At 41.0% G+C, this 26218-nt stretch overlaps 2 protein-coding genes across 2 annotated transcripts; both read left to right on the forward strand.

Annotated features, from left to right (window-relative positions):
* Positions 1–807: 807 nt before the first annotated feature.
* On the forward strand, positions 808–18692 carry LOC132784741 (neuroendocrine convertase 2). Its single transcript, XM_060790564.1, has 12 exons — positions 808–1602; positions 11998–12105; positions 12768–13038; positions 13156–13193; positions 14330–14406; positions 14882–14970; positions 15430–15605; positions 15703–16016; positions 16089–16322; positions 16396–16560; positions 16633–16750; positions 16815–18692. Exons 1-12 carry the CDS (start codon positions 1330–1332, stop codon positions 16974–16976), a joined length of 2025 nt encoding a protein of 674 aa, XP_060646547.1. The 5' UTR covers positions 808–1329; the 3' UTR covers positions 16977–18692.
* A 4439-nt stretch (positions 18693–23131) lies between these two features.
* LOC132785848 (GATA zinc finger domain-containing protein 10) lies at positions 23132–24507 on the forward strand. The gene is made up of 2 exons (XM_060792138.1): positions 23132–23656; positions 23726–24507. Exons 1-2 carry the CDS (start codon positions 23639–23641, stop codon positions 24446–24448), a joined length of 741 nt encoding a protein of 246 aa, XP_060648121.1. The 5' UTR covers positions 23132–23638; the 3' UTR covers positions 24449–24507.
* The last annotated feature ends 1711 nt before the right edge of the window (positions 24508–26218 follow it).

Consider the following 26218-nt stretch of genomic DNA (forward strand, 5'->3'; position numbering starts at 1 on the left):
TTTTTAAAGAGTTCGTATTAAATGTTAAATTTATATTGAGTTGCTAAGCCTTCGAATGAAGAAACGGAAGTGTGGCCGTTAATGTTTAATACTTGGCTTACAATTGCGGGCATTTAAAAGAAAAAAGAATGAAAAAAGGTTTAATACGCGCTTTTGGTCATAGCCCATTTCATTTGGGGCTAAGGTCAAAGTTGAAGCCCTTTCGAGCTATTATACGCGACAAAAGGCAATTTCAAGCACACGCACACACACTTACACTTATTAGGAAGTGTATGTGTGTGTGAGTACATTTGCTTTTTATGAAATGCAATGAATCTGTAGCATAAAGTATGCTACCATATGTTGACGATGCGCAGCATAAACCAATCGCAGCCGAGCAACAAGCCGAGCAAATCCGCATGGAACAAAACAGAATGAGCAACAACACAGCAAGAGGCGAGAGGAGCGAGTGGAGAGAGGGGGAAAAGGGAGAGGGAATACAAAACAAAAGGCACAAGCAGCAGGTCAACCCAAAATTGGTGACGTCTACAAAGCGCTAAGCACAAACGCTGCAAAAGTAATAATATGAAAGCTGAAAGCCGATGGCAGAGCTTGAGAAAGGAGCAGCACCAAAAGCAGCTGTGCGTGCGAGCAGCACAGCGCTACACGACAAATGAAATGCACTGTGTGGGCGCCAAGTGTGAAGAGAGTGAGTGATGTGAGTTTAGTACTTGACTGCGAGCGAGCTTTTGAGTTGAGCTTTCACAATGGTGCTTTTTGAATGGTGCGGCGCCTTTCGTATATTCATAATGGCGTCCATTGACGACGCTGGCAAACAGTTTTCTGCGCGCAACGCCAAAGTGAGGTTCGTGGCAGCGCACAACAATAATAATTCTACTTGGCGCAGACAAAAACAAAATTACTAAGAAAAGGAAAAATTAAATAATACACAGACAACAAACACACGTTAAAGAGCAGGCACAACATTTAGTTTGCTTGTTTGCCGGCCATTAAAGTATTTACAAAATCGCAGCCAACGAACTTTCTGCTTTTGGTGTCCAGTGAAGCGCGGCCTTTATTTTTGACACTCTGCCTCTGCCTGCCCTTCCTTCATCCCCCCAACACAAAAAAGAAAACGAAAAGTCCTCTCCATCCATTCAGTGTGAACGAATTTTGTGGCGCCAGCGTTGCCCCATCGTCGCAATTGTGAACTGAAGCGTAAACTGAAGTCAAAAGCAACAAAAAAAAAGTAAAAAAAATAAGCAAACGGAGCAAAGCAAAACAAGCGAAAAAGGAACGACGACAAAAGCGACAAACACGACAAAGTCTCTTTAGATAGAAACGCGTGCAATGTTCATTGCAGCAGCTGCATGGAGCTTGGCTGCTTCATGGCGACTGCTGTGCATCGTTATGGTGTCGATGCTGGCGCTTCTCTTGCCACTCATTGTGGCAGAGGCGGACGCTGTTGGAACCGGCAGCAGCAGCGTCAACGGCAACGGCAACGGCGGCCTGGGTAATCAGGCGGTCTTCACTAGCTCATTTCTGGTGCGTTTCCGTCGGGGCGTTGACAATGACTTCGCCCACCAAGTGGCCGATAAATATGGCTTCGACAACCTGGGACCGGTAAGTAACCCGAGCTGAAGGCTCTCTTCATTCATTTAGTAAGCAGGCAGCAGGCAAGACTGTGAAAAATCAATTATTTTATGGTCGGACAGCAGCGTGGGCACGTTTTCCTCAAGCCTAAAGAGACACAGCATAGAAGTTGCTGCTGCTGCAGCAGCGACAACAATCTACGCTCGTCGACAAGGGTCTCACTTGGCTGCCTCAGCTAATTGTGACTACTTAAGTGGGTGTCTCTGTATGTGTGCGTGAGTGTGTGTGTGTGAGTGCGCGCGTGCTTGGCATACAACACACACATATTGTACATAGCTGCCATTGACTTTAAGCAACTTGCAAGAGTCGCGCAAAATTTCCATTGCATATCGCCTAGGCGCAGTTTGCAGTGCAACTTGCAAAACGAGCACAAGGTCAAGCAGTACTATTAAGTATACGCCAGGTAGTACGGTTGTTTATTACATATTCGACTTGCATTTTCGATTGCGCTGCAACTGACAGCTCAGTTACATATATAGTATATAGTAACCTATAACGTAACTGCTAAAATGTTGCGTTGTCTTTCGTTGTTTTTTTGGGCTAGACTTGTGTTTTTGACAGCGTATCGACTTGATTCACAGCACACTTGTTGCACAGTAACTCAGCTCAGTGGCAGCAGCAGCCGCAGTAGGAGCAATAACATCGTAACATCGCTAGTAAACCGATGTGCGACTAATTAATTAGCCCGACATTCTAGCTTAATTGGGTAGCAAGCAGCCGTCGATAACTTTCCATCATCGGGGTCAGCAAATTGCGTCAATAAAGAAATATGAAGCAGGTGCTAAATCCAATTAGGCCTCCACTGCTTATTATTATACAATCTATGAATTGCTGATTTATTTGTAAGTTGATATTGTCAGTTCACCTGCAACATCTGCAGACCATAAATACCATATCCAGCCAGCCATTAAAACATATTGCATTGCACAGCCATTGCAGCTGCACAAGTGTGGCAATGTGGCTTATATAGTCTGGTTGCCAGCAGCCATGGCAACGTCCGCGCAAATTGCACAACTCTCGACGACTCCCTCCACGACAACGTAAGTGAAATCTCATGGCTTTAGTTGCGACTACATTTCGTATATGTTCCTGCCTGTTGCATGAACTTTTGTGCCAGGGATTACCTAGAAATGTTCGACAACAGGCTTCGCCTGAAAGTGTTCCATTCTAATTTCGACGTCTCTGACGTTCGTGACAGCCTTCGCGTTCAGTTTTTTTAATCAGCTGAAACGATGTAGGCAGATGATATGCGATACAATTTCTATCCGTTTCCTGTCTGTCTATTGAATTTCCCACTGGCTGTTTAGATTCTTTTACATTCCAGCGAAGTGCTGCCGACGGCTTTTGAAAAGATGTACAAAAAAAGAAAGCATAGGTTGAAAAACAATATCGCAATTCATATACATGTATTTTTAATTAAACCCAGCTGAGAAAAGTTCGAAGAATGTTTTGAGCAACTTGAGCAACACATTTTGTACAAAATGTACATGCTGAAAATAACCTTTTGCAATGCAAATTCTTGTTGAAAAGCACTAAGCCTTTAATGAAGGTATTCCTTTGACATTTCAACGAATTTACTTTAGAGAAAACCTTAGATTGGTGCTTACCGTTTTTCGTAGAATTAGGACATTCCCATGCATTTGTTTTGTCACTCAGCCATTGAGACGTTTCAACTTCGTTTGCCTAATTATGGACATCTCTAAGCAACTTGTTAGTATGCGAATGTCATTGCGTTGGACTTAATCAGTTACTTGAAGTGGATCCAACATATTTTTATTCACCTGAAATGTATGCCCAGTTGGCTTTAATCTGCATCCTTTTCCAGGTAGGTGACATAATTAAATTCTAGGCCTACTCTTGAAAAGTCCAGCACTGATTAATGGTCTATTTGTCCCTTGTTGTGCTAAGTTGTCAGTCATTTTTGTTGTCCTCGTACCCAACTCATATAGAGAGAACCCAACTCATTGCGCTTATTTGGGGTCGCTATTTTGTTATTTTCACTTTGCAATCTCATGCTCAGTTTTTCCTTTTCTTAGTGCAGCATTATTGAACTGCCAGACACAGTTTTCAAATATCTCTTTAGACACATATTGGACACAAAGTTACTATAAATAGTCGAGCTTGAAACTAGGACATAATTTTCCATTTACCTTCACTTTAACTTCAACATACAATTACAGAATAAACCAACTCGATTATGCATTTAAATTGGAATTAGGAATATAAATTAGAGTGTGAAGACGCTTCAAACGTATTAGTTATTTATGAGTGTAATTTCGGTTTATTTTTGGGTTTAAATATAGACCGTCATTTAATTAGAAATTGGTGTACGCTGCTGGCTTTTGCTGGATTTCCGGGCCAATTTCCCATTGAGTTTGCGTGCGGTTCGCGGTTGATAAACAGCAAAAGTCCATCAGAATGTTTCTCTTCTTTTTTGTTTTTTTTTGGTGTTTTATTTTGAGGGCGTCGAGTAATAAAATTGCCATACATGTAGACCAAAAAAATCTGTTGCTCTTACGTCAAACGCTATCTGCAAACAGAAATCACAACGGACAGACAGACATTCCATACTTTGGTGAATGCAGAGTAAATTCATAGCTCACATCGGCAGGCTTATGCTCCGTTGGGTTGCCTAAATCGATATTGCGTATACGCGGCGTATGAAGTTTCACATGGGTTTTCGGTTATCTCTGTTTTGGACTGGCGCTGGGGCCACATTTTGACTTTATTGCATTTGATGTTATGGTCTTATCATCAATAAAAACCTTAGTTGCCAGTCACCCATTAGATACACACTTATAGACTCCCACCCACACACACATGCCTTCAATATAAATGCATGTAAATAGCGATTTATGTAGGCTCAAATATGGGCTTTTTGTTGCTTCTGTCACAATTTAAATATAATAAAATACTTAACTCAATTTCGTGCTTTGGTAAATACATATGCTTTTGATTTGGTTAGTCAGAGAGGCAGCTGAGCTGCGGACTGCGGACTGCAGACTTAGGACTGGACAAGTCGAATCCCACGCAAAAAAACTGTTCTCAGTAGGTTGGTTTTGGCTTTGGCTTTGCCTTGCAATTTTCTGCTCGCTGATTTTTGCCGCACCGCAATCTCATGTTCACTAATGGCCAACAAATTCACAAAGTGCTGCTCGTCGTCGTCGTCGCTCCTGTTGCTTTCTGATATCCTGGCTAATGCCTCAAAGCGCCTTCTCTTTATTTTCATGCTCATCGTTTGTCTTTGTGGTGCTTAAAAGTTTCACCTACTACTTACTTGCCAGCTGTGTGCTGAGCCGTTGGGCATGCAGTGTGTTCTGTGTGTGTACTTTCACTTTTTTTTATTTTTGCTTGGTGTGTGTAATAACTTAAAAAGCTAACAAACCCGCCTGTCACCTGCCTGATGTCTGTTCCATGCCGTAGGCCGCTTATCAACGTGCGCTCTGCCACAAAGCCTTGCATAAAGCGTTAAGTTGTTGTTTGCCAAAGCAATCCTAAGCTTTCTTGTCTGCACCTATTTAATACCTTCTGCAAAAAAAAAGTCTAAAGTCTACCTGCAAACGAATTATTAAAGTCTGTATTCTTCAACTTTTCTTCAACATTCTTTTCATCTCTGATCTTCATAATTAGAATAACTTTTTTATATTAAAAAGTATATTGCATACTTTTCGGGGTACATAACAATGTCAGAGTTGGGTTTGTTTTAGTTTCGCGAGGCGAAAAGAATGTTCAAATTGAAAATAAAACTCAGTTTGAAGTTTCTAGACGTTGACTGGAATGTTGCAATTGAAAGTGCTATTCAGGACATGCTCTAGTCCCAAATACATGCTAGTATTTAGTTGTAAGTCCTTCTGTTGCTGTTTACTGCAACCGCATAACTTTCTCAATATTTATAGAAAGTTTGCTGCTGCTGTCGACACTCATTTAATATGCAAGACAGAACATTACATTGCATTTCAGTTGTTGTTGCTGTTTTATTCTCATTTAATATGCAGCGTTCATTAGTTATTTCCGCTGTTGTAAGCCAGAGATTATAACTTATTTATAATAGTTTGGAGGAAAGCAGCAGAAAAGCTATTAAATCGCTATGATGTGTATGTGTGGGAGTTGGTCAAATGACTTTGAGGCATGTCATTGTCATTGTCAAATTTATTTCATTTTCTGCAAACAGAGTAGATGGGATGCAGAGAGTCTGTGTCTGTGCTTGTGTGTTGCTGGATGTTTTCGTTTCATTTATTATGCGAAATGAAAAACGAGTTTACAAATTTTGTGGCCTTTTCTTTGCCGCTTGCAAATTAACGGCACAGACATTTTGCCAGCAATTTGTAACTCAAGGCAACGGAACATATGTTGGCAAATAAAAGACAAACAAAGGACTTGCACGTCGACCGACGAGCACGAAGACGCACATGCAGGGTTATGCTAGAAATCTTGAAAAAAAGGCGAAAGAACCGCAGGCACACAAGCCACACACACGCATGTACACACACACACACAAGCAAAGAGAGAGAAAGGGACACGCAATAAGAATGGCAAAAGCACACAATACATTATCACGTATACGCAGCGTTTTCTCTGCTCTTTTATTTTCTTCATTTTATTATTATTTATTTTTAGAATCGTAAAGCAGCTCGAAGCGTTTGCTGGACACAAGCTTAGTTCGATGCTTCATATAAATTGCTTTCTGCTCGAATGAAAGTAGGGTTCGAGTTTGTAGTTAGATTAGATGCCAACTGCTAAATGCTTTCAGTTCTCATGCGCATTACAAGAGGCGAGAACGACACATTTAACATTGTTTGCAATAACTTTCGACAAAATTTCATTCGACTTTTGGCAAACTCAGTTAAGAAATGTCTTTCCCCAACTAGTCAGTCACCTGTACGACACACTAACAAGTCTTCTATCTCTCATCTACAGTGTCTACTCATGCCCCATTTGCACTTTATAGCCAAAAAGTTGGGCAAACTTTTGATGGAAAAGCCAACTTTTAGCAAATATTTGCAAGCTTCTCGTTAGCATCGTCGGCTATCGTTTTACACGTGCTGACCCCGAACCCGAATCCGAAACGTTGGCCAAGCATAGTTTCTCTAATGTAAACTTGATACAAAACACACGACCCTAATTTAGCTTATTATAAATTTTTGGGGTCTCTTGCTGTTAATTGCCAAGTGTAAACTATTTGAATGCATTAGTTCAGTCGCAAATTGTGTTTGTGTAACTCGCAACTTAGTTATTAGCAACAGCTTAGCCTTCAATTAAGTTATTTGATCGGCACGAGGACGAACAACAAATGTGAAACATGCTCTCAAATTTGATTGGCAATAAATCAAATCCTTTAAATTATAGACACTAGCCCAATCTAATTGCCATGACGCAAGTGAGAAAATGTGTTTAAAGTTCTGCTTTCATTCTAATAACTAATTCAATTCGTGTAGCTTTGAATTATTTAGACTTTGTTAAAACGTGCTTCCTACATTACTTTATAAACATCTCACTTGGCGAAAAATGTCAGAGGGCAGCGTGCTGCAGAAAGTTTTGTTTGCCATGCTGCAAATTACATTTCAATGTAATTGTTGTTTCGCGGGTGGTAAGACTGAGAGACTGAGTCAGGAAAATGGAGATAAAATCATTACATTTAATTAGCCAGCGGGCGGCTGGCTCCTGTTTGTGCAGAGAAATGTTGTTGAAAATCACGCATACGCAGCGTGCGCCCAACAGCATGTCAATGTCAACAGTGTGCTAGATAATTATTTTGCTTGGCTGGCGAGAGAATGTCGTCGACGTTGTCGTCGCTTTTTTTTCTTGCTCCAAATAGCAAACGGACTTATGTGATTATGATGGCCTCCTCGCACTTTCTCCGATTCTCACATCTCTCACTCTCATTCTCATTCTCAGTGTGTATCTCAGTCTTATGCTATCGATTCTAGGCGCTGGCCTTTGGGTTGGCTTATAAGCATATGACCCAGTTGCAAAATTGAGTTCATGTTGCCACACACATTTACTTTTAGCTTTCAGCCCTTCAATTTTAATTAAAATGCGCCTTGTTTGGCTGCAGCAACCACTTGTTGCAAGACGCGAATGTCATGGTTCAGCTTGGTTGCTTGTTGCAAATAACTTTTCATTTGATTGGCATTGTGTTAAGTTTTACATTTCGCCTGCTTACGTCAACAAGTTAGCAGCGGCTAACGCGCATAAGCCTGGGCCAACAAATCAAATCCGTATCAGCCGAGCGACCCAGTTGGCCAGCCAGCCAGGACAATGATGACTGGCACATGGCAAAAGCCTCAATCAAAGCCTATTAGCCATGACTGCTGTTTGTCTTTGCTTTCGCTTTCACACCACATCCTGCTGAATTATTCAGCAGGTCGTGGCATTCATTTGCATTTCTCGCTCTCTCTCTCTTCGTTTGCCACCTGCCACAAGTTCGATGTGGCAGTACTTTTTGGGAGGGCTGGATTTACATAGCTAACGCAGCTGGCAATCAATATTTCTGTGTGTTTTTTGCATTGTTTGCCACAAAGAGAAAATTTTGGTCGCATATGTTGGCACTTTTTAAATTAAATTTCTACAGCAGGAAAAACAGCAGCCGCTGACATTTGCCAATCTCATGAGTTTGCCTTTTTTATTTTGCGATAAAACGATATGGCATGCAAATATCATAAACTCATGAACTCGTGTGTAAGTAGAAAGTTTCTCTGATTTATGGTTGATTGATTGGCTGCATAATTGCTTTTGTTTACTCAATTCGAAGAGTGCAAATGGCAAAGCTGTCAAGGGAATTGAAATAAAATGGCAAGTTATACATTTGCAGCCAAGCTTGCAAATTACAGCATTTACTAGCACTCGCTTTGGCATTTGCTCAGAGCGTGTGTCATTTATTTAAGCTATCTATTTGCCTATTTATCTATCTTTTTTTTTATCTAGTAGCTGTTTGGCATATGTGTAGAACGGTAGTCATTTGCACACAACAGCTACTGATAAAAGTGACCTGCCACTGATAAAGAGCCATTGAGCCACAGACTTTTAGTTCGTTACTCTCTGTTTGGATCTCGGCCACACTCCGGCAGCATTTTGATAAATGGATTTGCTTTAGTTGTCCAACATAAATGGCAAGAGATAATGTGAAAGCTGTAGCTAAATCCCGTTGCCTAATGGAAAACTATGTGCAGATGTGTGTATCAAAGTGTTGCCTACTTTTCAGCTGAAACTCTGAATGAATTAATGAATACACATATGTGTGACCTTTTATTTTTGTTAGCTGCAAAGACTAGACAGTGGAAAGCAATGGAGTAAAGGGCAGTGGAGTGGAGTAGTGTCCCATCAGCACAAATACACAAGAGCTTTGTATAATGGCGACTTTAAGCCATTGTTGTTGGCTTATTTAAGCTTGGGGCTTAACAAAAGGCCACCTGCGTAGCCTGACTGCTGTTCCACAAAATGCGAGTACACAAGCATGCAGATATATATATTTGCATACTATATATATAGATAGAAGTGCTTTATGGCGTGTGCAAACTGCATTTTGCTTGCGCCTGTTGCTCTTGTTTGCTTTAAATATGGTCGCTGCTGCTGTAGTTGTTATTGTTACTGCTTGTTGTTTGCTGTTCGCATGCAGTGCATATACGCTTTGAGTGAAAATCCATAAATTTGCGGCGTTGACAGCGCCTGAGAGATGACATGTCACACACGCTACAAGCGAGCGATATCACAATGCCCCGCATTGCCCACGCATTCCCCCTCCCCCCCACTCCCCAGCTCAAAGCATGTCTTGTGATGTAACTAAACACACACGGACACACTCATACACACTCACAGCGCCTTTGTCCTCGTAGTGAGCATGCAAATTTACATACTTCATGTTCTGGGTGTCAATGTGCGTGAGTGTTGAGTGTCTTTCTTAAAGCGCAACAAGTTCTCTTCACCCCCCTCAAAGTGAAGAAAAAAACATTACTTATAAGCTGTGATCTACGATAAATGAAACTTATTACTGTCGCCATTTTGGCAACACACTCGCACCACACTAAATCCCAACCAATGAACTAAATGCGCGTGGGTGTTACTTAGTTTAAGTATTTCACACGAAGCCGTCGCCTTGAGGGCGGACAGACGGCACGAGGAGGGGGCAGGGGACAGAGACGGGGGCCATATGTCATGAAGTGTCTGCTCGCTTGGCCTGGTCTGACTTTGCTTTACTTTTACTCTGGTGCCGGCTGCTGTCCGCGTTATCACCCGCTGTGACACATTATATTTATAATACGTTGTGTATTACACACACACACACATGGACATACACACATTGTTGCATAGATACACTGGCAACAACAATGACTTCATTTGAGTGTAGAGCTGCCTTTGTGTGCTCTACGCTCGGTTATTTTTGTTTCGCTCAACCCACTCAGCTCAGCGTGCTGCGTGCTGCGAGCTCAGGCATCAAGTTTTATTTATTTATTTTCTGTTTTCGTTTTCGTTATTGTTTTCCTTTTTTTTTTTTTTTAGTATTTTTCGCTGCCATATGTTGCGTTTATTAGGAATAATGCAAAAATTATACCAAAAATATTTCTAAAAATATTCACACAATTTGGCCAGCATGTGGCTGCTGTTGCTGCTGTTGGGATTAGTGTGGAGCCTTATTAATTTATATAGCGAGGGCGGTGTCGCGGGGCGTCGTCCTACTGTGCGTATGCGCAATGTTTTTATTATCTAGCTAACCGAACTTTGCTTTCGGTCTATCAGCGAAAGCCAAGCTGGCCAGCTGTTACAGTACCCAAGTGTACTTAACGCACAAATTAACAGGGCATAAAAATAGACAAGCCCCGCCGCCGCAAGCCTCTTTCTCCTTTCTGCTGACGACTCTATGAGTAGATTATTGACAAACTGCCAGTGGTTTATGATTGACAAAAGCCTCAATGGATTGATGGCCCTCAGGCAGCAGCAGCGGCAGCGGCAGCGGCGACGACGACGGTCGTGACCGTCTCTGTGCTTCCTCCTAATTGTGGCCTAAATAAACTAAGAGCGAGTTGCGGCTTGAGTGCCCCGCCAGCTGCGTGTCGTCTAATGTTCGTCCAATGTCCTGCTGACGTAGCCTCAGCACACACACAGAAAATTTCATGAATAATAAATAAGTGACTCAATTGTTGACAGACATTCGCAAAAAGTGCAGAATTATGGAAATATGCGTTGCGAAATTATAGCTAAAGAGAATTTCGAAAGACTATTAACTTTTTGTTGCTGGGGCAATTTGTTTAGAAGACTTCTTTGTCTGCACAAGAAATGCATAAATAAATAAATAAATACATGATGAATTTTTTTTTGGTTTTTGCCAAAAACCCTTCATCAGCAGACGTGGGCGTGTATGCTGACAGTTGCTCAGGTTGCAGCCGCCAAGAGAGAAGTTTATTCAAAAAGTCGTGTCTATAAATAGACAGCAGCTAGAAGATGATGATAAGTTGCCTCTTCTACTTAAATGCCGCTCGAATGAAGAAGACCCGCGATGCTATCGCAGATATTAAACGACAAGCGAGTGGGCAGCTGACAACAGCTGCTGTGGGCAAAATTTTAATTACTGCAGCGTATGGCAAAGTTAAGCGGCTTTTTATGTACTACTCAACTGAGTTCTCTCTCTCTCACTCGTCTCAGCCAACTAATTATTCATAATCCAACTGCAGTGGCAACAGCGATTACGTGACCGTGATGCGCAACAGCTGTTCAATTTGTGTGCGAGTTTCCAATGACATTCCGCAGGTCAAGAGGACAATGGCTGCTTGGCTGGAAAACTGAGAGCCAAGGACTTAACAGATCCCCCAAGGGGTGGGGAGGGAATGGCCAATTGAAATGCTCTAATTGGTTCGGTTTTCTCACTCGTTATTTTGACAAGTTTCGCAAAAGTGGCGAAAAGTCAATTTTAGTTGTAAGCAGAGTATGCGATAGTCTGACCCAATTGAAATTTGCTTCAAGTCCAAAGTTTTTTTTTTGCCGCTGGACTGTGCTGGGATTTGCTGTTGGGATGTTGGGATCTTGGGTAATACGATATGCTATTTATTGGGAATTGCATTGCAGCAAAAATGGAAAATAACTAGTAGAAGCTGAAGCTGACGCTGTAAACTCTCAATTTACCGAAGCAATGATGATGTTGCTGCTGTCCATGACTAGCAATTTAAAACGTAATTATGTGCAGGCATACATACGTACATATATAGTGTATACATATATAGTATACGGTTGGGGCATATCCAGCTAAAGTCAATTACACTTCAATTATGGCTGACGCAGCGAATTAATGTGTTAAGCTCAATTAGTATGAGTTTCTAATGAAATATCACTCACTCTCTCTCTCTCTTTTTTGCTTTTACTTTTACTTATTTGCAGCTGGCAGGAGCAGATGGACATGAGTATCATTTCAAGCACAGGACTCTGCCGCATGCCCGTTCACGTCGCAGCCTGACGCACACGCGCGCCATCAAGAGCCATCCCTCGGTGAGTATTACGCACTGTAAATCATAGCGAATCATGATGATGAATGATGAGAATGATGATGATGATGTTGTTGTGAACAGTGGATGGCAACCTGTTTGAAATTCCAAGACTGCCGACAATTGTATTCATCACGAGCACAAATGCCAGAGTTCATACATATCGAGTATAGTATTGCTATGGTTTCCATGGCGAAAACTCGCTCTCTCTCTATCTATCTATCTATCTCTGTGTGTGCAATCAGTTGGCAAATTGTATTGCTGTCAGTGCAGAACGCACAGCAGCATTGATTGCATTGCAATTGGATACAGCTCCAAGCTTGAAACGTGCCAGTGGGCCATTCTCGATAATTACTATTCAAAATGCAGTTGTCAAACAAAACACAATACACACCATGGTAAATGGTAAATGGGGAAATGGCAAATGCAGATGGAAATTATGCTGATTTGGCTTCAGTTTCGATTTGTGTGTTCTGGCCCTGTCAATAGCTTGGGGCAACAGCTGGAGCTGAAGCTGATGTTTGCCTGTTACGCAAAATTAACATTTTAGACTGTCACGTACGCATAACATTGACCTACAATCGAACAGAGCATATTGCCACATTGACAAACGTTGACAGCTATCAATTCATTTATTGAATATTCATTTCGATGGTCTTCTTCTAGGTACACACGGCTGTTCAACAGCCGGGCTTTAGGCGTGTCAAACGTGGACTGCGACCACAGGTGCCTGCCATACATGGACTGCACTATGCGGCCACGTTGGGCGAGTCGAATGATGTGGATGTGGAGCCAACGGATCCGTACTTTCCCATGCAATGGTATTTGAAGAACACCGGACAGAATGGCGGCAAAGTGCGGCTGGATCTCAATGTGCAGGCTGCTTGGGCGCAGGGTATAACGGGCAAGAACGTGACAACAGCCATCATGGATGACGGTACGAATACACACATTCTTATGTACATATATACTACATAACATACATATGTAGAGAACCACAATTTGTGCAACAGTTTTTAATACACTTTTCCCTCTTCCCACTGTGCACACACAGGAGTCGACTATATGCATCCGGACCTCAAATTCAATTACGTGAGTAACTCTGTTTTTCTCGTAAATAACAAAACTCGTTTGTGCGTGTGCATGTGTGTGTGTCTGGATTGTTGCATTTCAAAATTATATTTACCATGTGTGTGACGGCCATGGCCAAATGGCCGGCTGACCGCCAGACCACATCCTCAATTCCAAATGTTATTTGCGAATCCTTTCACCAGCAGCAGTAGTTGGCTTTATTTAAACTATATCCGTTCGCAGTTTTGTTGATAAAAGCCACGTCATTTACGGGCCACTAATTTAATATGTCAACTCGATTAAAACGCTAAAATGCAATTTAAGTTGGAGCGAGTTAAAAGCAGCTGAAGCTGACATTTGAAATGTGGTGCATACCATAAATAATTTTGCTGTTAATTTCCTTTTTCAAGTTGTTTCAGAAATACATTTATTTAATAGAAGTATCATCTATGTTATGAGAAGTTTAAAATTTAATCAGATTATAAATAAAGACAGATTCAAGTTTTTTTTTAAGCTTTGACAAACAAATATCAAACTTTTAACGAATTTTTTAATAGTTTTGATTACCAAGAAAATTATCAGGAATTCGTAAATATATATTTAAATACATATTTTTAAAGCTTTGCATAACTTTTACACTTACTTAGAAAATAACCAGAAATACGTAGAATAAACTATTCTATTTTATTTTTGTTTTATTTTTAAACATTCATTGCACTTCGAAGTTGGGAAAAGAAACATTTTATTAACTTTTCAGACTATGGCAGATTAACTAGAAAAAAAAATAAATTTATGAAAAGAGTTGTTTTGATTTCTTTAAATAGTGAGTTTTTAAAGCATTGAGAGCGTAGATTAAGCTGCAATAGCTTATTGAAATACTTTTATTACCAAAAAATAACCAAACATGCGCACAATAAACTATTCTACTTTACTTTAAAACACAAATTTATTGTTTGCGTCATATAACTTGATAGTTCAACCCTCCCATAAAAATGCGTGTAAATATGATAGGAAGCATTTATTTGCTTTTATGGGTGCGATGAGACACCAAATTGCACTTAGGACTCACACCAACTAAACAAGTTAATATGCATATGAGTAACTATATAAATTTTTCTCACCATTTCACTTTTTACTCACTTTTTCTCTTTCCTCAGAATGCGGAGGCCAGCTATGACTTTAGCAGCAATGATCCATTCCCCTACCCGCGCTACACCGACGATTGGTTTAACAGGTAAGTGGAGGCCTAAGCTCCATTGGGGCTTAAACTAAGTGTCACTATACAGAGAGGAGTGGGCATAATGACCTGACCCAAGCGAATGTAGAGAAAATAAAACTCTCTTTTTCTCTGCTTAAAGGCAAAGTCATGTCGTCTGCTTTTACGCATTTCGTTTAATTTCTTCGACTGTTTTTTGTCGGTTAATTGTTTTTTGGTGTTTTGTTTATTTAATACCCAAACCAGTTAAACGAATTCCGGGGTATGCACAGCCAGGCTTGCTGTTTGTTTAGCCTGCTTGCGGCATATCGCATTTATTGCATAATGGTGGCAAAGCCCTTTACTGCTAAGTACTATACACAGACAGACAGCCAGACAGACAGACGGAATGAAATGCCAGGAATCTGACTAACATATTTATGACATGGTTGCCAATCCTCTGGCACACCCTATCTCACACTTTTCGTCCATTTGTTTTGCTCTTCCCTTGCAGCCATGGAACGCGCTGCGCTGGCGAAGTGGCTGCTGCCAGAGATAATGGAATTTGCGGCGTGGGCGTTGCTTATGACAGCAAAATCGCAGGTAAGTGGCTTTAGCAAAGGGGCAACAATAACGACAACGACGACGACGTCAACGAAGCGCTTTTGCGGTGTCCCAACACTTCAAGTGAAGTGGCGTCTTTTAAAGTGTCGCCTTAGGACTTGCATCACGTACACGCCGCGTAGTCCGGAATATGCCCAATAAATTGAAGCGACAAATATTATTTAAAATACGGTTCTGCGGTTCGGCTCGGTTCGGTTCGGGTATCGCTGGGGCAACAAGTGTGCACATAAATCCCGGAAATGTTATCTGTCATTTTTATAGCACGGCTGGGAAATATCAAGTGAAAATCGGATATATTTGATAGGTCCTTTTTATGGTGGCCATAAAGTGTCAAGTGAAAACGTCCAGTTGGACGGTGGTTGTGGTGGCTGTGTTATAAATATTGATTTATAATTTCCGCCATTAAGATTAATGCATACTTATCGCTTCGCTCCACAGGCATACGCATGCTGGATCAGCCCTATATGACCGACCTAATCGAAGCCAACTCAATGGGCCATGAACCCCACAAAATCCACATCTACAGCGCCTCGTGGGGTCCCACCGATGATGGCAAGACGGTCGATGGGCCTCGCAATGCCACCATGCGTGCCATTGTCCAGGGTGTCAATGAGGTACGATGCGATGCGATTCGATGCGATGCGATTAATGCTCGCTAGCAGCTTTTAGCTTGAGACTCATTAAATTTTTGCTTGAATGAACCACCCGCAGGGACGCAATGGTTTGGGCAACATCTATGTTTGGGCATCGGGCGATGGCGGCGAGGAGGATGATTGCAATTGCGATGGCTATGCCGCCTCCATGTGGACCATATCCATTAACAGCGCCATCAACGATGGCCAGAATGCGCACTACGATGAAAGCTGCAGCTCCACACTGGCATCCACGTTCAGCAATGGTGCCAAGGATCCCAACACTGGCGTTGCCACCACTGACCTCTATGGCAAGTGTACGACAACACATTCGGGCACAAGTGCCGCGGCACCCGAAGCAGCGGGTGTCTTTGCTCTGGCCTTGGAGGCAAAGTGAGTTTAAGTTTTTGCTTCTACATCAAATTTATGCAAATCTTAAATCCCTCCTTTTCTTTTGGCAAATAGCCCACAGCTGACTTGGCGCGACATACAGCATCTGACTGTGCTGACATCGAAGCGCAATTCGCTTTTCGATGCCAAGAACCGTTTCTACTGGACAATGAACGGCGTTGGCCTGGAGTTCAATCACCTCTTTGGGTTCGGTGTGCTCGATGCGGGTGCCATGGTGACACTGGCTAAGCAATGGCATTCGGTGCCAGCACGCTATCACTGCGAGGCTGGAGAGATTAACAAGGCGCAGTAAGTGCTTTACATACTCTCATATATGTTCTCGTTCTCCATATTGTTAGCTAAACTCTTGACCCACTTGCAGGCCAATTATAATGGGTCGCTCGCTGTTCTGGGAGATTAAAACGGATGCGTGCAAGGGCAGTGATACGGAAGTGAATTATTTGGAACACGTGCAGGCAGTGATTACGGCCAATGCTTCGCGACGTGGCGACTTGGAGCTCTTCCTCACCTCCCCCATGGGCACCAAGTGAGTTGTGTGATTTGTGATTTTATCCGAGTTGAGCATTAAACATTGCACTCTTTTTTTTACGGTATCTAGATCCATGATTCTGTCGCGACGTGCCAACGATGATGATCATCGCGATGGCTTCACCAAATGGCCCTTCATGACCACCCACTCCTGGGGCGAGTATCCACAGGGCACATGGAAACTCGAGGTGAAATTGGTGATAATTCATATTTTTGCAAGTTATTTTATTCACATTTTTCTTTGCATTGCAGGCACGCTTCAATTCTGCTCAAACACGCATTGGGCACTTGATTGAATGGTCTCTGGTTCTGCATGGCACTAAGGAGGCACCGTATCGCACTCTGTCGCCATCTTCGCCGCACTCCAAGCTAGCCATTGTGAAGAAGGCGCATGAGGACAAGAAGATGAAGTAAAATGGTGTCCAATTCCATAAGCGATGTCGTCCATTAGACACCATGACTTTTTAGCAGATTTTTGAGTTTAGTATGAAATGCAAGAAATGTGCTGGCTGTGTTTTGTTTAAATGGGATTGATTGAGATTTAACTTCAGTTACTATTATCAATTTTCTCTCAACTTCACTTTCTCTTTGATAAAATGCAAATGAACTCAAAGTTCATTTGATTATCATTTCCCTTAGTTAAATAATTTCTCCTATAATTTGTATTTTGAGATGGAGAGAATTGAGGATTGTGGGATTTTCAAAGCGCACATTACTTACTAGTCTTATGTGAACTATTTTCAAGAGCCACAAATTACGAATAGAACAGCTTAGAAGCAGACAAAGATTCACGATGATAATGATGATGATGGTGTGAAGATCCGTAGAAACTATCAAAGATAAGCAGAAAGAATAATCTGAAACAGGTATAGCATACGTGTATTACAGTAGTATTTTGAGCGACAGAGAGAGGGAATCATAGAGTACATAATACTTATCTTAAAACTCGACACGATTCATGTAAATGTACTATATCTACCTATATATATATATATATATATATACATAACATATGTGTAAAACTGTGTCCTATGCTCTTAGACTCTAAACATTATCTAGCTTAAATATTTTAAATCTATTTTAATTTCCCTATATACATACATATATATATATACAAAATGAAAAACATAAAATGTTGAACTTAATAACGTGGAGAAAGCAAATGCTGCACACTGCTTCCAATTAGTATCTCTTAATAGGTATATTATGTCTTATGATTTGATTTTAGTTAGATTTCTTGTGTTTAAATTGTTTGTATCTGTTGTATTCGTGCATGTAAATTGCATTTGCGTACGCAGTTTTCAGTTTCTTTCGGGGGCCAAAGAAGTAATAATACAACAAAAAAGAGCATAATTGCTAAAAATTGTTTATAATGTGAACTTATATATGAAAAACTAAATGATAAATATTAAAGTACAAGTGCAGAACAATTGAATTGGTGTGTTGAGCGTGTCCGAGGCGGAGATTGATTTGTTTAATAAGCACATTGTTAAAGTTCATGGGTTAAAGTGCAAACGGAATGATATACATACATATATCTATATACATAAAGAAATACATACATTTATTGAAATATACATAACATGTGTAATTATTAACCGAAACGACGATAAACCAAAAAAGCCCAACATAAATACTTATTATAAATACATAACCATATATTCACATTCGAGTATATCGAATGAAATTGTGGCTATATACGAGTGCATATATCTATATATACATACACGCATACATACATACGAGTACACAAGTAGATGAGTATATATTATATATATATAAATGTATAAAACATATATATGTATATCATCAGATAAATAACTTATATTGATGTAAAGTTATCTTTGATGTTGTAGATACTAAATATCAAACACAAAACACACACATACAAACAAACTCACACACAAAATACAGTTGCAAATTGAAAAATAATGGAAAATTGCATAATGTCTAGATTAGATGTTAAACACAAGCATCGTTTTTAGTTGATTGCCAATGATTTTGGTTGACCCTTTTCTGTTAGTATTATTAACATATTATTGTTTTGGCTTCTTCGATTCTCATGTAATGGACAAGAAAAATAAATCTATTTAATTTTGTAAATAAAAGTTGGAAAACGGCCAAACGAAATTTTCATTTCTGCAATAAGTCAACAAATTTCAGATAAAAGCTCTAGAAAAGCTTTGAAGAAGTAGTGAACCTTCCTCTTATGAACTCTACACAAAAGCTTCGACAACAAACTCTCCACTTTCATTTAAGCTTTTTAACGATTTCGAGCCAATTTCTATACCATTTGTGCTCGTTGGAATATTCTCTTGTTTTCCTAAATGTTAGCCAAGTGCTATTTTGGCTAAAAGCTATTAATTATGCAACACTATTTTGGCCAGGTGCTAACAAAATATAATTAATTAAAGCCAATTAATATGCCACAACAAAAGCTGTAGCTAGAGGGATATATCGAATCGTGTTTGTTGCAGGTTAACGACGGTATAAATGTTATTATGGAAATGGCTATCGATGCTGAATGCTTAAAAGAATGGAATGTTTATGAACTAAATGAATTCTTATTGAATAGCCGGAAAATAGTTTAAGCTAATATTGTAAGCAAGTTTTTTTTAGGTATTCTTAAAGAGACTCTTTTATTATTTGTTTAAGAAAAAGCCTTGAACTAAGTTTCTAAATTACAAACTTAAAGTCCGTATTTATTTGATGCTCTATTGCATTGAAGATTTCTTGTTAATTTATTTAGAGTTACTAGTTTGAGGCTATAAATAGGGGCAATCGCTCGTAAATAGGCAAACGACCATGTGAAGCAAGCTTATTGAAGGATACTTTTGCTCGAGGGGAGTGTTGCCCCAAAAAAGGCGCGTAAAAGTTTTCGTTTGCCGGAAATGTTTATTAACTATAAATTGCGCAACGCAACGGCAAGGGCAATGGCAACGGCAACGGCAAAGGCATCACATAGGAAGGAAGGAAATGAGCAAACATCGGACGCACCCGCAAACACAAATAAAAATTGCGGCCTACACAAAACGCTTGTTTCGCAGGACTGAGGAGGCCAAAATGGGCAAGTTACGAGCATTTCTTGTATGTTACGTAGTATGGTAGGCAGCCTGGGCCTTCATAAATCATTTGGCTGCGGGCATATGATAAATTGTCATACTAATTGTTTTTAGCGTTCAGGACAGACAGGCAGGCAGTCAGAGAGGGGGGCGGGCAACGTCTTTGGGTCGGGCTTTGCTTTTACGTCAATGTCTTTGCCATTGGCAGGCGTTGGCGTTGAGAATGACGATGATGTTGGTCTGTCAATGAAGCCTGAGGCTGGCATAATTTTAGGCTCATGCTTTAAAATGCCAATGAATAGTAAAATGGAAAACAAAACGATTTTGCCACTCATTTACTTGGCCTGTCAATTTTGCATATCATTTCGGGTTTAGCCCATTAAATGGCAATTTCAGCTTTACTAAGTATACTTAAGTGGATGGTTTCGTAAACCAACATTTTCTGGGCCCGGCTGCAATACGTAATTGGCGTATGTAACTGCTTCATCAATCATATTTAGGTGAGAAGAAGAAGCTCGTCCACTGGCCATCACACACTGCGTATGCGCAATTAAACTGATGGGTAAACTTTAATAGCAAAGATTATTACTTATAACAAGTTGGTAGTGGTTTGAGCATAACAATATATGTGTGTGTGTATTGTCGTTGTCGTTGGCGTTGTCGCTGTCTTCGCAGATATGCAAATAAGTTGGCAACAAGTAACAAGTTTTTGATTTATGACACGTTAATAATGACAGCTAACTTGGCCCGGGTCAGTTTGGGGCGTTCAGCAGCAGTTGCCAGTCGGCAGTTGGCAGTCGACAGTTGGCAGTCGTCAGCAGCAACAGCAACAGCAACAGCAGCAGCAGCAGGCAACAGGTTTGTTGCCATATTTCTTATGCGCTGCTGTTCGTTATTTGCTGCTTGCTTTTTAACAACTTTTTCTCTGTCCAAACGCGGGGTTATCGGGGCTCGTCTTCGGACATGACATCTTCGGCGAGCCAAAGTATTTGACACTTTAATGAACTGCCCGGGGTCGCGTGTGTCGCAGTCGCAGTCGCAGTCAGAGTCACAGACACAGACAAAGTCTCAGTCGCAGTCGTCGATGTTGATGTCACAGTAACGACGACGCGAACTCTTCATTAAAATTAATGCGTATTTTTGGTCAGTTTTTGCCAATGCTAAAATTGGGCTAACGCACTTTGACCTGCGCCAGACACAAATGTCAATTGCTGGTCATTTGGTAATTTGTTGATAATTGCGTTTTAATTGAGCCGCGATAAGTGGCCAAGAGAGCAGCCACATCTCTAAACAATTTGTGGCCAACTATTCAACTCCAATTGTTTTAGGCCACTTGCCAGCCAAACTGATAATGCATGACAGTGTTTGCATATGAATGTTTGTGTGAGTGGATGGGAGTGTGCGAGCGTGCGAGTGTTTGAGTGTGTGTGTTTGTAATTATGGTGGCAATGTTAACCTTTGGTCGTAAAGCATACGTTTAATACCGATAATGGTTTATGTGCTTAGTCGCTGTAATTGCCATGATTAGCTAGTATATATACTACACATGTATCTATGGTTGTTCTCTATCTCCTGCTCCCTCTCTCTCAACCCTCCTCTCTCTCTCTTTGTCTGTTGCTGTTGATGTCATGATTTATAGGGCAGTCGAACAACGCTGAACGCGTGGCTTCGAAAATTTTAATTAACACCGCACACGCTGCTATCAATTACCCAGTCCACTCCAGATTTCGAATTCGTATCGATAGACACTGAATTTCCACAGCCCAATATGCGTAGCCTAAAGAAAATCTTATAATTTACTTTAACGCTCTCGTCTATTTCGTGGCAACTTTTGACTCTCTGACTTATTTCTGCGTGCCAAGGTATATCATTTTCATCAGCGCATTGGCAACATCAAGAAATATGCCTGGCTAACAAATTCAAATTCTTTTCATTGGAAAGGGTATTGATGCTTCGACATCTTGGCAGATAACTGGCTTTTTTGTTGCTATTTGTTATTGTTTTAGCTTAGTTTTGTTTGCGTTTGCGTTTGGCCGAAAAGATAAACAAGCAACTGGAATGAGAAAAGACAGACGAGAGAAGAGAGATAGAGAGAAAAACAAGCGCACCTGGCAACGTGACCCTAGGCCATGTTATTTAACTTTGGACACGCAGCTTTTGGCGGGTGTCCATATCCAATGGCATGACAGGTGCCTCAGCAACAGTCCCCAAAAAACTTTCTGGGTCTATCAGACAGCCATCTCTCTCACAGCTTTGTTGCGTCTCTTTCTCTTTGTATTTGGCGATTTGCTATTTGCTGCCTCCCCTCGAAACAAAAGTGATTAAATTAAGCGATGTTGCGCCTCGAGGCTGTGACAAAATTTTCTTATATTGTATTTTAACAAATTGTAAGTATTTATAAATGGAAATGCTGCCCTCCAGTGGCCAGTGGCGATGGCTAATGGCTGCCGTGTACACACAATGCCCTAGAAAACGAACACACGCTGTCGCATAGTGGTGCACAGAAAAAGGTCAAAGTTGAAGGCTGTCGAAAATATATGATTAATATTTAATAATTGTAAATAATAGTTCGAAATATATATTTAAATAGTAATTAAATTAAATATTAACTGTTGATAATTGTATCACAAATTGAGCCTATTCGTACCACTGTGCTTGGTTGGCTGCTGTGTCTATGCTGATGCATGGCATCTCATTATGTGCATAAATAGGCATTGTGAGTGGACCTGGTTTAGCCTGTTGCTGGTCGCTGTTGTTTGCCCAGGACAATGATAGAATTGTTTGCTTAGTTGCGTCTATAAATCTGAGCAGGCAACATTCTGGAATCTGGGTCTTCTGCCTCGGCTTGTTTATGATGAATTTGAATTGACAGCTAAGTAGCAATTTGGCTGTGGACTGCCTGAATCATTATCAATTAGAGCGCATCGTCTATGCCACTATAACATAAACATACTTACACACGCACACACAGAAGTGCTCACATACTCACATGTAGACGTAATCAGATTTATGTGCGGCAATCAAGACAATTACCTAGCAAAAGCCTGGAAACAATATTAGGCATCAGGCAGAGAGCGGAGAGCGGAGAACAGAGAACAGAGAGCGTGCTCATTCGTATTTGCTGTTAAATATTATTTATGCAGCAGTAGTGTTTATGTAGTGCATGTCTCCAAGGAGCCATTTATGCCTAATTTAAGCGCATTTGTTGCCAAGACAATGTGCCAATTTGTTGCTCTTAGCCAGTTGTGCTTGTTGTCTTGACCAGCAAGCGAGTAGCGTATCTAGTTGGTTTGTTTACGTTGGCACTTTGCCTTAAATACTTAAATAGTTACAAGTGTTTGCCGCAAGAAACGACAAATTCAAAATCAAACTATCAAACAACAAAGAAATGCAATATCAAAATCATTTTGCCGACTTGTTGGCTGGCTGGTTCGTTGGCTGCCTGTTGACTAATTAATTAATTATGCATATTTCCGCATAGTTTTGGTGGCACACAGTCGCTTTGTAGTTTAACCGCCGAAACACGAGTAGTTTTTTGGCCGAGTTGGAGTTTATGTAACAGCAGCGCAGCAACCAACGCCCCACTGGGGCAGCCTCGAGGCGCAGTGTTAACGCTTAAATGCTCATTTATCTTTGATTAACTGCGGCTTGTTGTATAGTGTTTGTTGTCTTCTCTCCTAACATGTGTTGTCTTTTGCTGTCTTGTGTTGTGTTGTGTTCGACATCTTCGTTGTTTTGATTGCAACAGTCTGAAATCGAGCATGAAATCAAAATGGGAACTGAAATTGAAACCAAAACAGAAACACAAACCGAAACCGAAACCGAATCTTCAGCTGAGCGTTCGCATCATTTATCATAGTTACAATTTACGAATTTTCACTATTTCGCTATTTTTTTGGTCCAGCGAAATTAAATGAGCGTATAAAAATCAGCAAACCCTCAACACTGCACGCCAGTTTGCAACTTCGAGTAGCACGCAACAGATCCACACTGCAACAAAACTAATTTAAGCTCATGATGCGTGGATTTCTGGTAAGTCCCAAATCCCCAAATATCACCGTGGATACAACTAACTGTTTTTTTTTGTTCTCTCTTTCGCAGTTACTTTTGTTGGTTGCTGCAGCAAGCGCAGCAAAGTTGGGTTATAATTATCAGACGGCTGGCGTCGACCGTCGTTTTGCTGGACTAATTGATAATGAGGCAACGGGATTCAGCAGAGAGGGACATCAACAGAAGCAACTGCAGCAGCAACAACAGCAGCAACAACAACAGCAACAGCAACAGCAACAGCAACAGCAGCAGCAGCAGCAGCAGCTGATTGGCGATGAGTTCAACAAAGAATTCTTTACGTATAGCGCACCCGAAGAGGAGTTTGCCGATCGCGAGGCCACTCAGAACATTGCCCAGATGCTGAAGCGTAATCTTCGCGTGCTCTTCATCAAGTCACCCGAGCAACAAGGTCTCACAAATGCCGCACTCCAGCTGGCCAAGCAGTCGAGTGAGCAACGCACCGCCATCTATGTGCTCACCAAGCAGGCGGATGTCGGTGAGCTGGCTCAGAGGCTGCAGACCGAGAGCCAGAGTAACACACACAAGCCCGAGGTGCACTTTGTCAAGTACCGCACTCCCGAGGATGCTGTGCGTGCCCAGCAGCTCATCCAGCAACAGTTCGATGCTCTGGGCGGCAGTTCACGCAGTTCGGACGAGGGCGTGGCACCAGTGCTAGACTTTAGCTCAGCGCCAGTCGCAGCAGAGGTGGGCCAAGCCCAGTCTCAGACTCCATCTAAGGTTCTCTCTGGTCCCAAATACTTGCCTGCAGCGTAGGCACATTTACTCTAATTGTAGAGAACATAGCATAAAAAGATAGCCTCATAGTTCGTATTCTGTGCAACTCGTATTAATAAAATAAGATTCATGTTACGCAATGCCTTTTAACACTTCTGCGAACGAGCTAGGCTTTCAATTTCCTTTCCTTTGAAGCTGAAGTAGAGCCACGACCACTGAGCGTATACTTAATATTGAGTGTTGCTTGATCTAGATTACACTTCGTAGAAGCAGGCGAAGTTCATGGCAACTAAAGAGCAAATGAACACCAGTTTCTAGTTGTTAATTAAATTGCGTAAATTTAATCAATTGCAGCAAATAATATATTGATTTGTATACCCTGTAAAATAGTCAACTAGATATATGTTTGGCATGCATTCAAATTCTTAAATTCCAATAAGCAAATGGAAGCCATCCGCCGCTGTAACAAGTTTATGTAATTGGCAACTTCTAGTTGAGTTCACTTGCGATTTATTTGTGTTGCAAGTTCGCACGAAGTAAAAACTATTAGACGCTTAAGATTTCCAGGAAAAGTAGCTACGTGAATTGCCCCCCAGGACAAGCGCGCACAAAAAGCACTGTCACTGCCATAGACTTGAGTTATACTATGCTGGATTCTTCTATTCACGGTCGGCGAAAGCGGAAACTTCAAACTTGATTAGCTTCGGGCTGTGCGTGTTTTTCCTTTGAGCGTTCACTCGTTCATTTCCGTAGCATTAGATTGTTTATTTAATACCAAGAACTACTTATTCGCTGCGTATTTCGTACTTTATTATCTTATCAATGTGCTTGCAAATGTCAAGTATCCAATGGAGTGTATTTTATATTATGGAACTGTTGCGCAAGTGGAAACATGATTTATAATCGAGGCAAGGATTGAGTGTGGCCAATGATAATCTTCAGTGAGTTTGTCATTATTCATATTTAATGGGCTTTCGTTGATCACCATTGGCAACAGATAAAACCAAAACAGGATTTCTGAGTAATTTAATATTCGAGTTGAACGAGTGTTGTAATTATTTTGAGTTTTGTATTGAAATAATAATCGAATCGAGTGGCCATGACGTTGATTTCAATTAATGGACGTAGATTTCTAAGTGGATATCATGAAAACTCGACACGTTTCCAGGTGTGAATATGGGAGAGCTTAGAGAGCATATATCCTTGGCTGTAACAAGGACACATCACATAGCTGCCAGTTGGAAGCGGATTCAATTTCAATTGCCGCGTGGCGATGCGTGGTAATAGCCGACAGTGGGCGTTGGGGGCGTTGTTTTGTGGGCGTAACAGTGCAATTATGTTGCCACAAGCGAGGGAGGCAACACGTATGCGGTGTCGTAATTTAAAAGAGAAGCGAAATAATAGTAAATAATGAAAATAAAACGCAGACGAAAGACGCGCAAAGCAAATAAAAATAAAATGCTTCGGATATAAAACGAAGTGCCACTTGGGTCTCTATTTATGCTCGAGTCGAAGGTACATAGAAGGCAGTAAGTAGACCAGCATAATATTGGATTGCAGTACAATTCTTATTCAATTAATACAAATGAGTGGCAAGTATTGTGCGGGTGGTTTGCTATCTCGGGCTCATGATTTCCACCATAACTTTGGTCATTTTGCTGAGAGAGAGAAAAAGAAACAAAAACGAGAAAGTAAAATGTTTTTATTTTTTTTGCCACTGCTCGCCTCTTGCAATTTAATTAAACAAACAGTTCGCGCTGCGGTTTCAAGCAACAGCAATGGCAAACAACTGACAGCAACAGCAATGGG

Source organism: Drosophila nasuta, chromosome 2R (genome assembly GCF_023558535.2).
Source record: "Drosophila nasuta strain 15112-1781.00 chromosome 2R, ASM2355853v1, whole genome shotgun sequence".
NCBI lineage: Eukaryota > Metazoa > Arthropoda > Insecta > Diptera > Drosophilidae > Drosophila > Drosophila nasuta.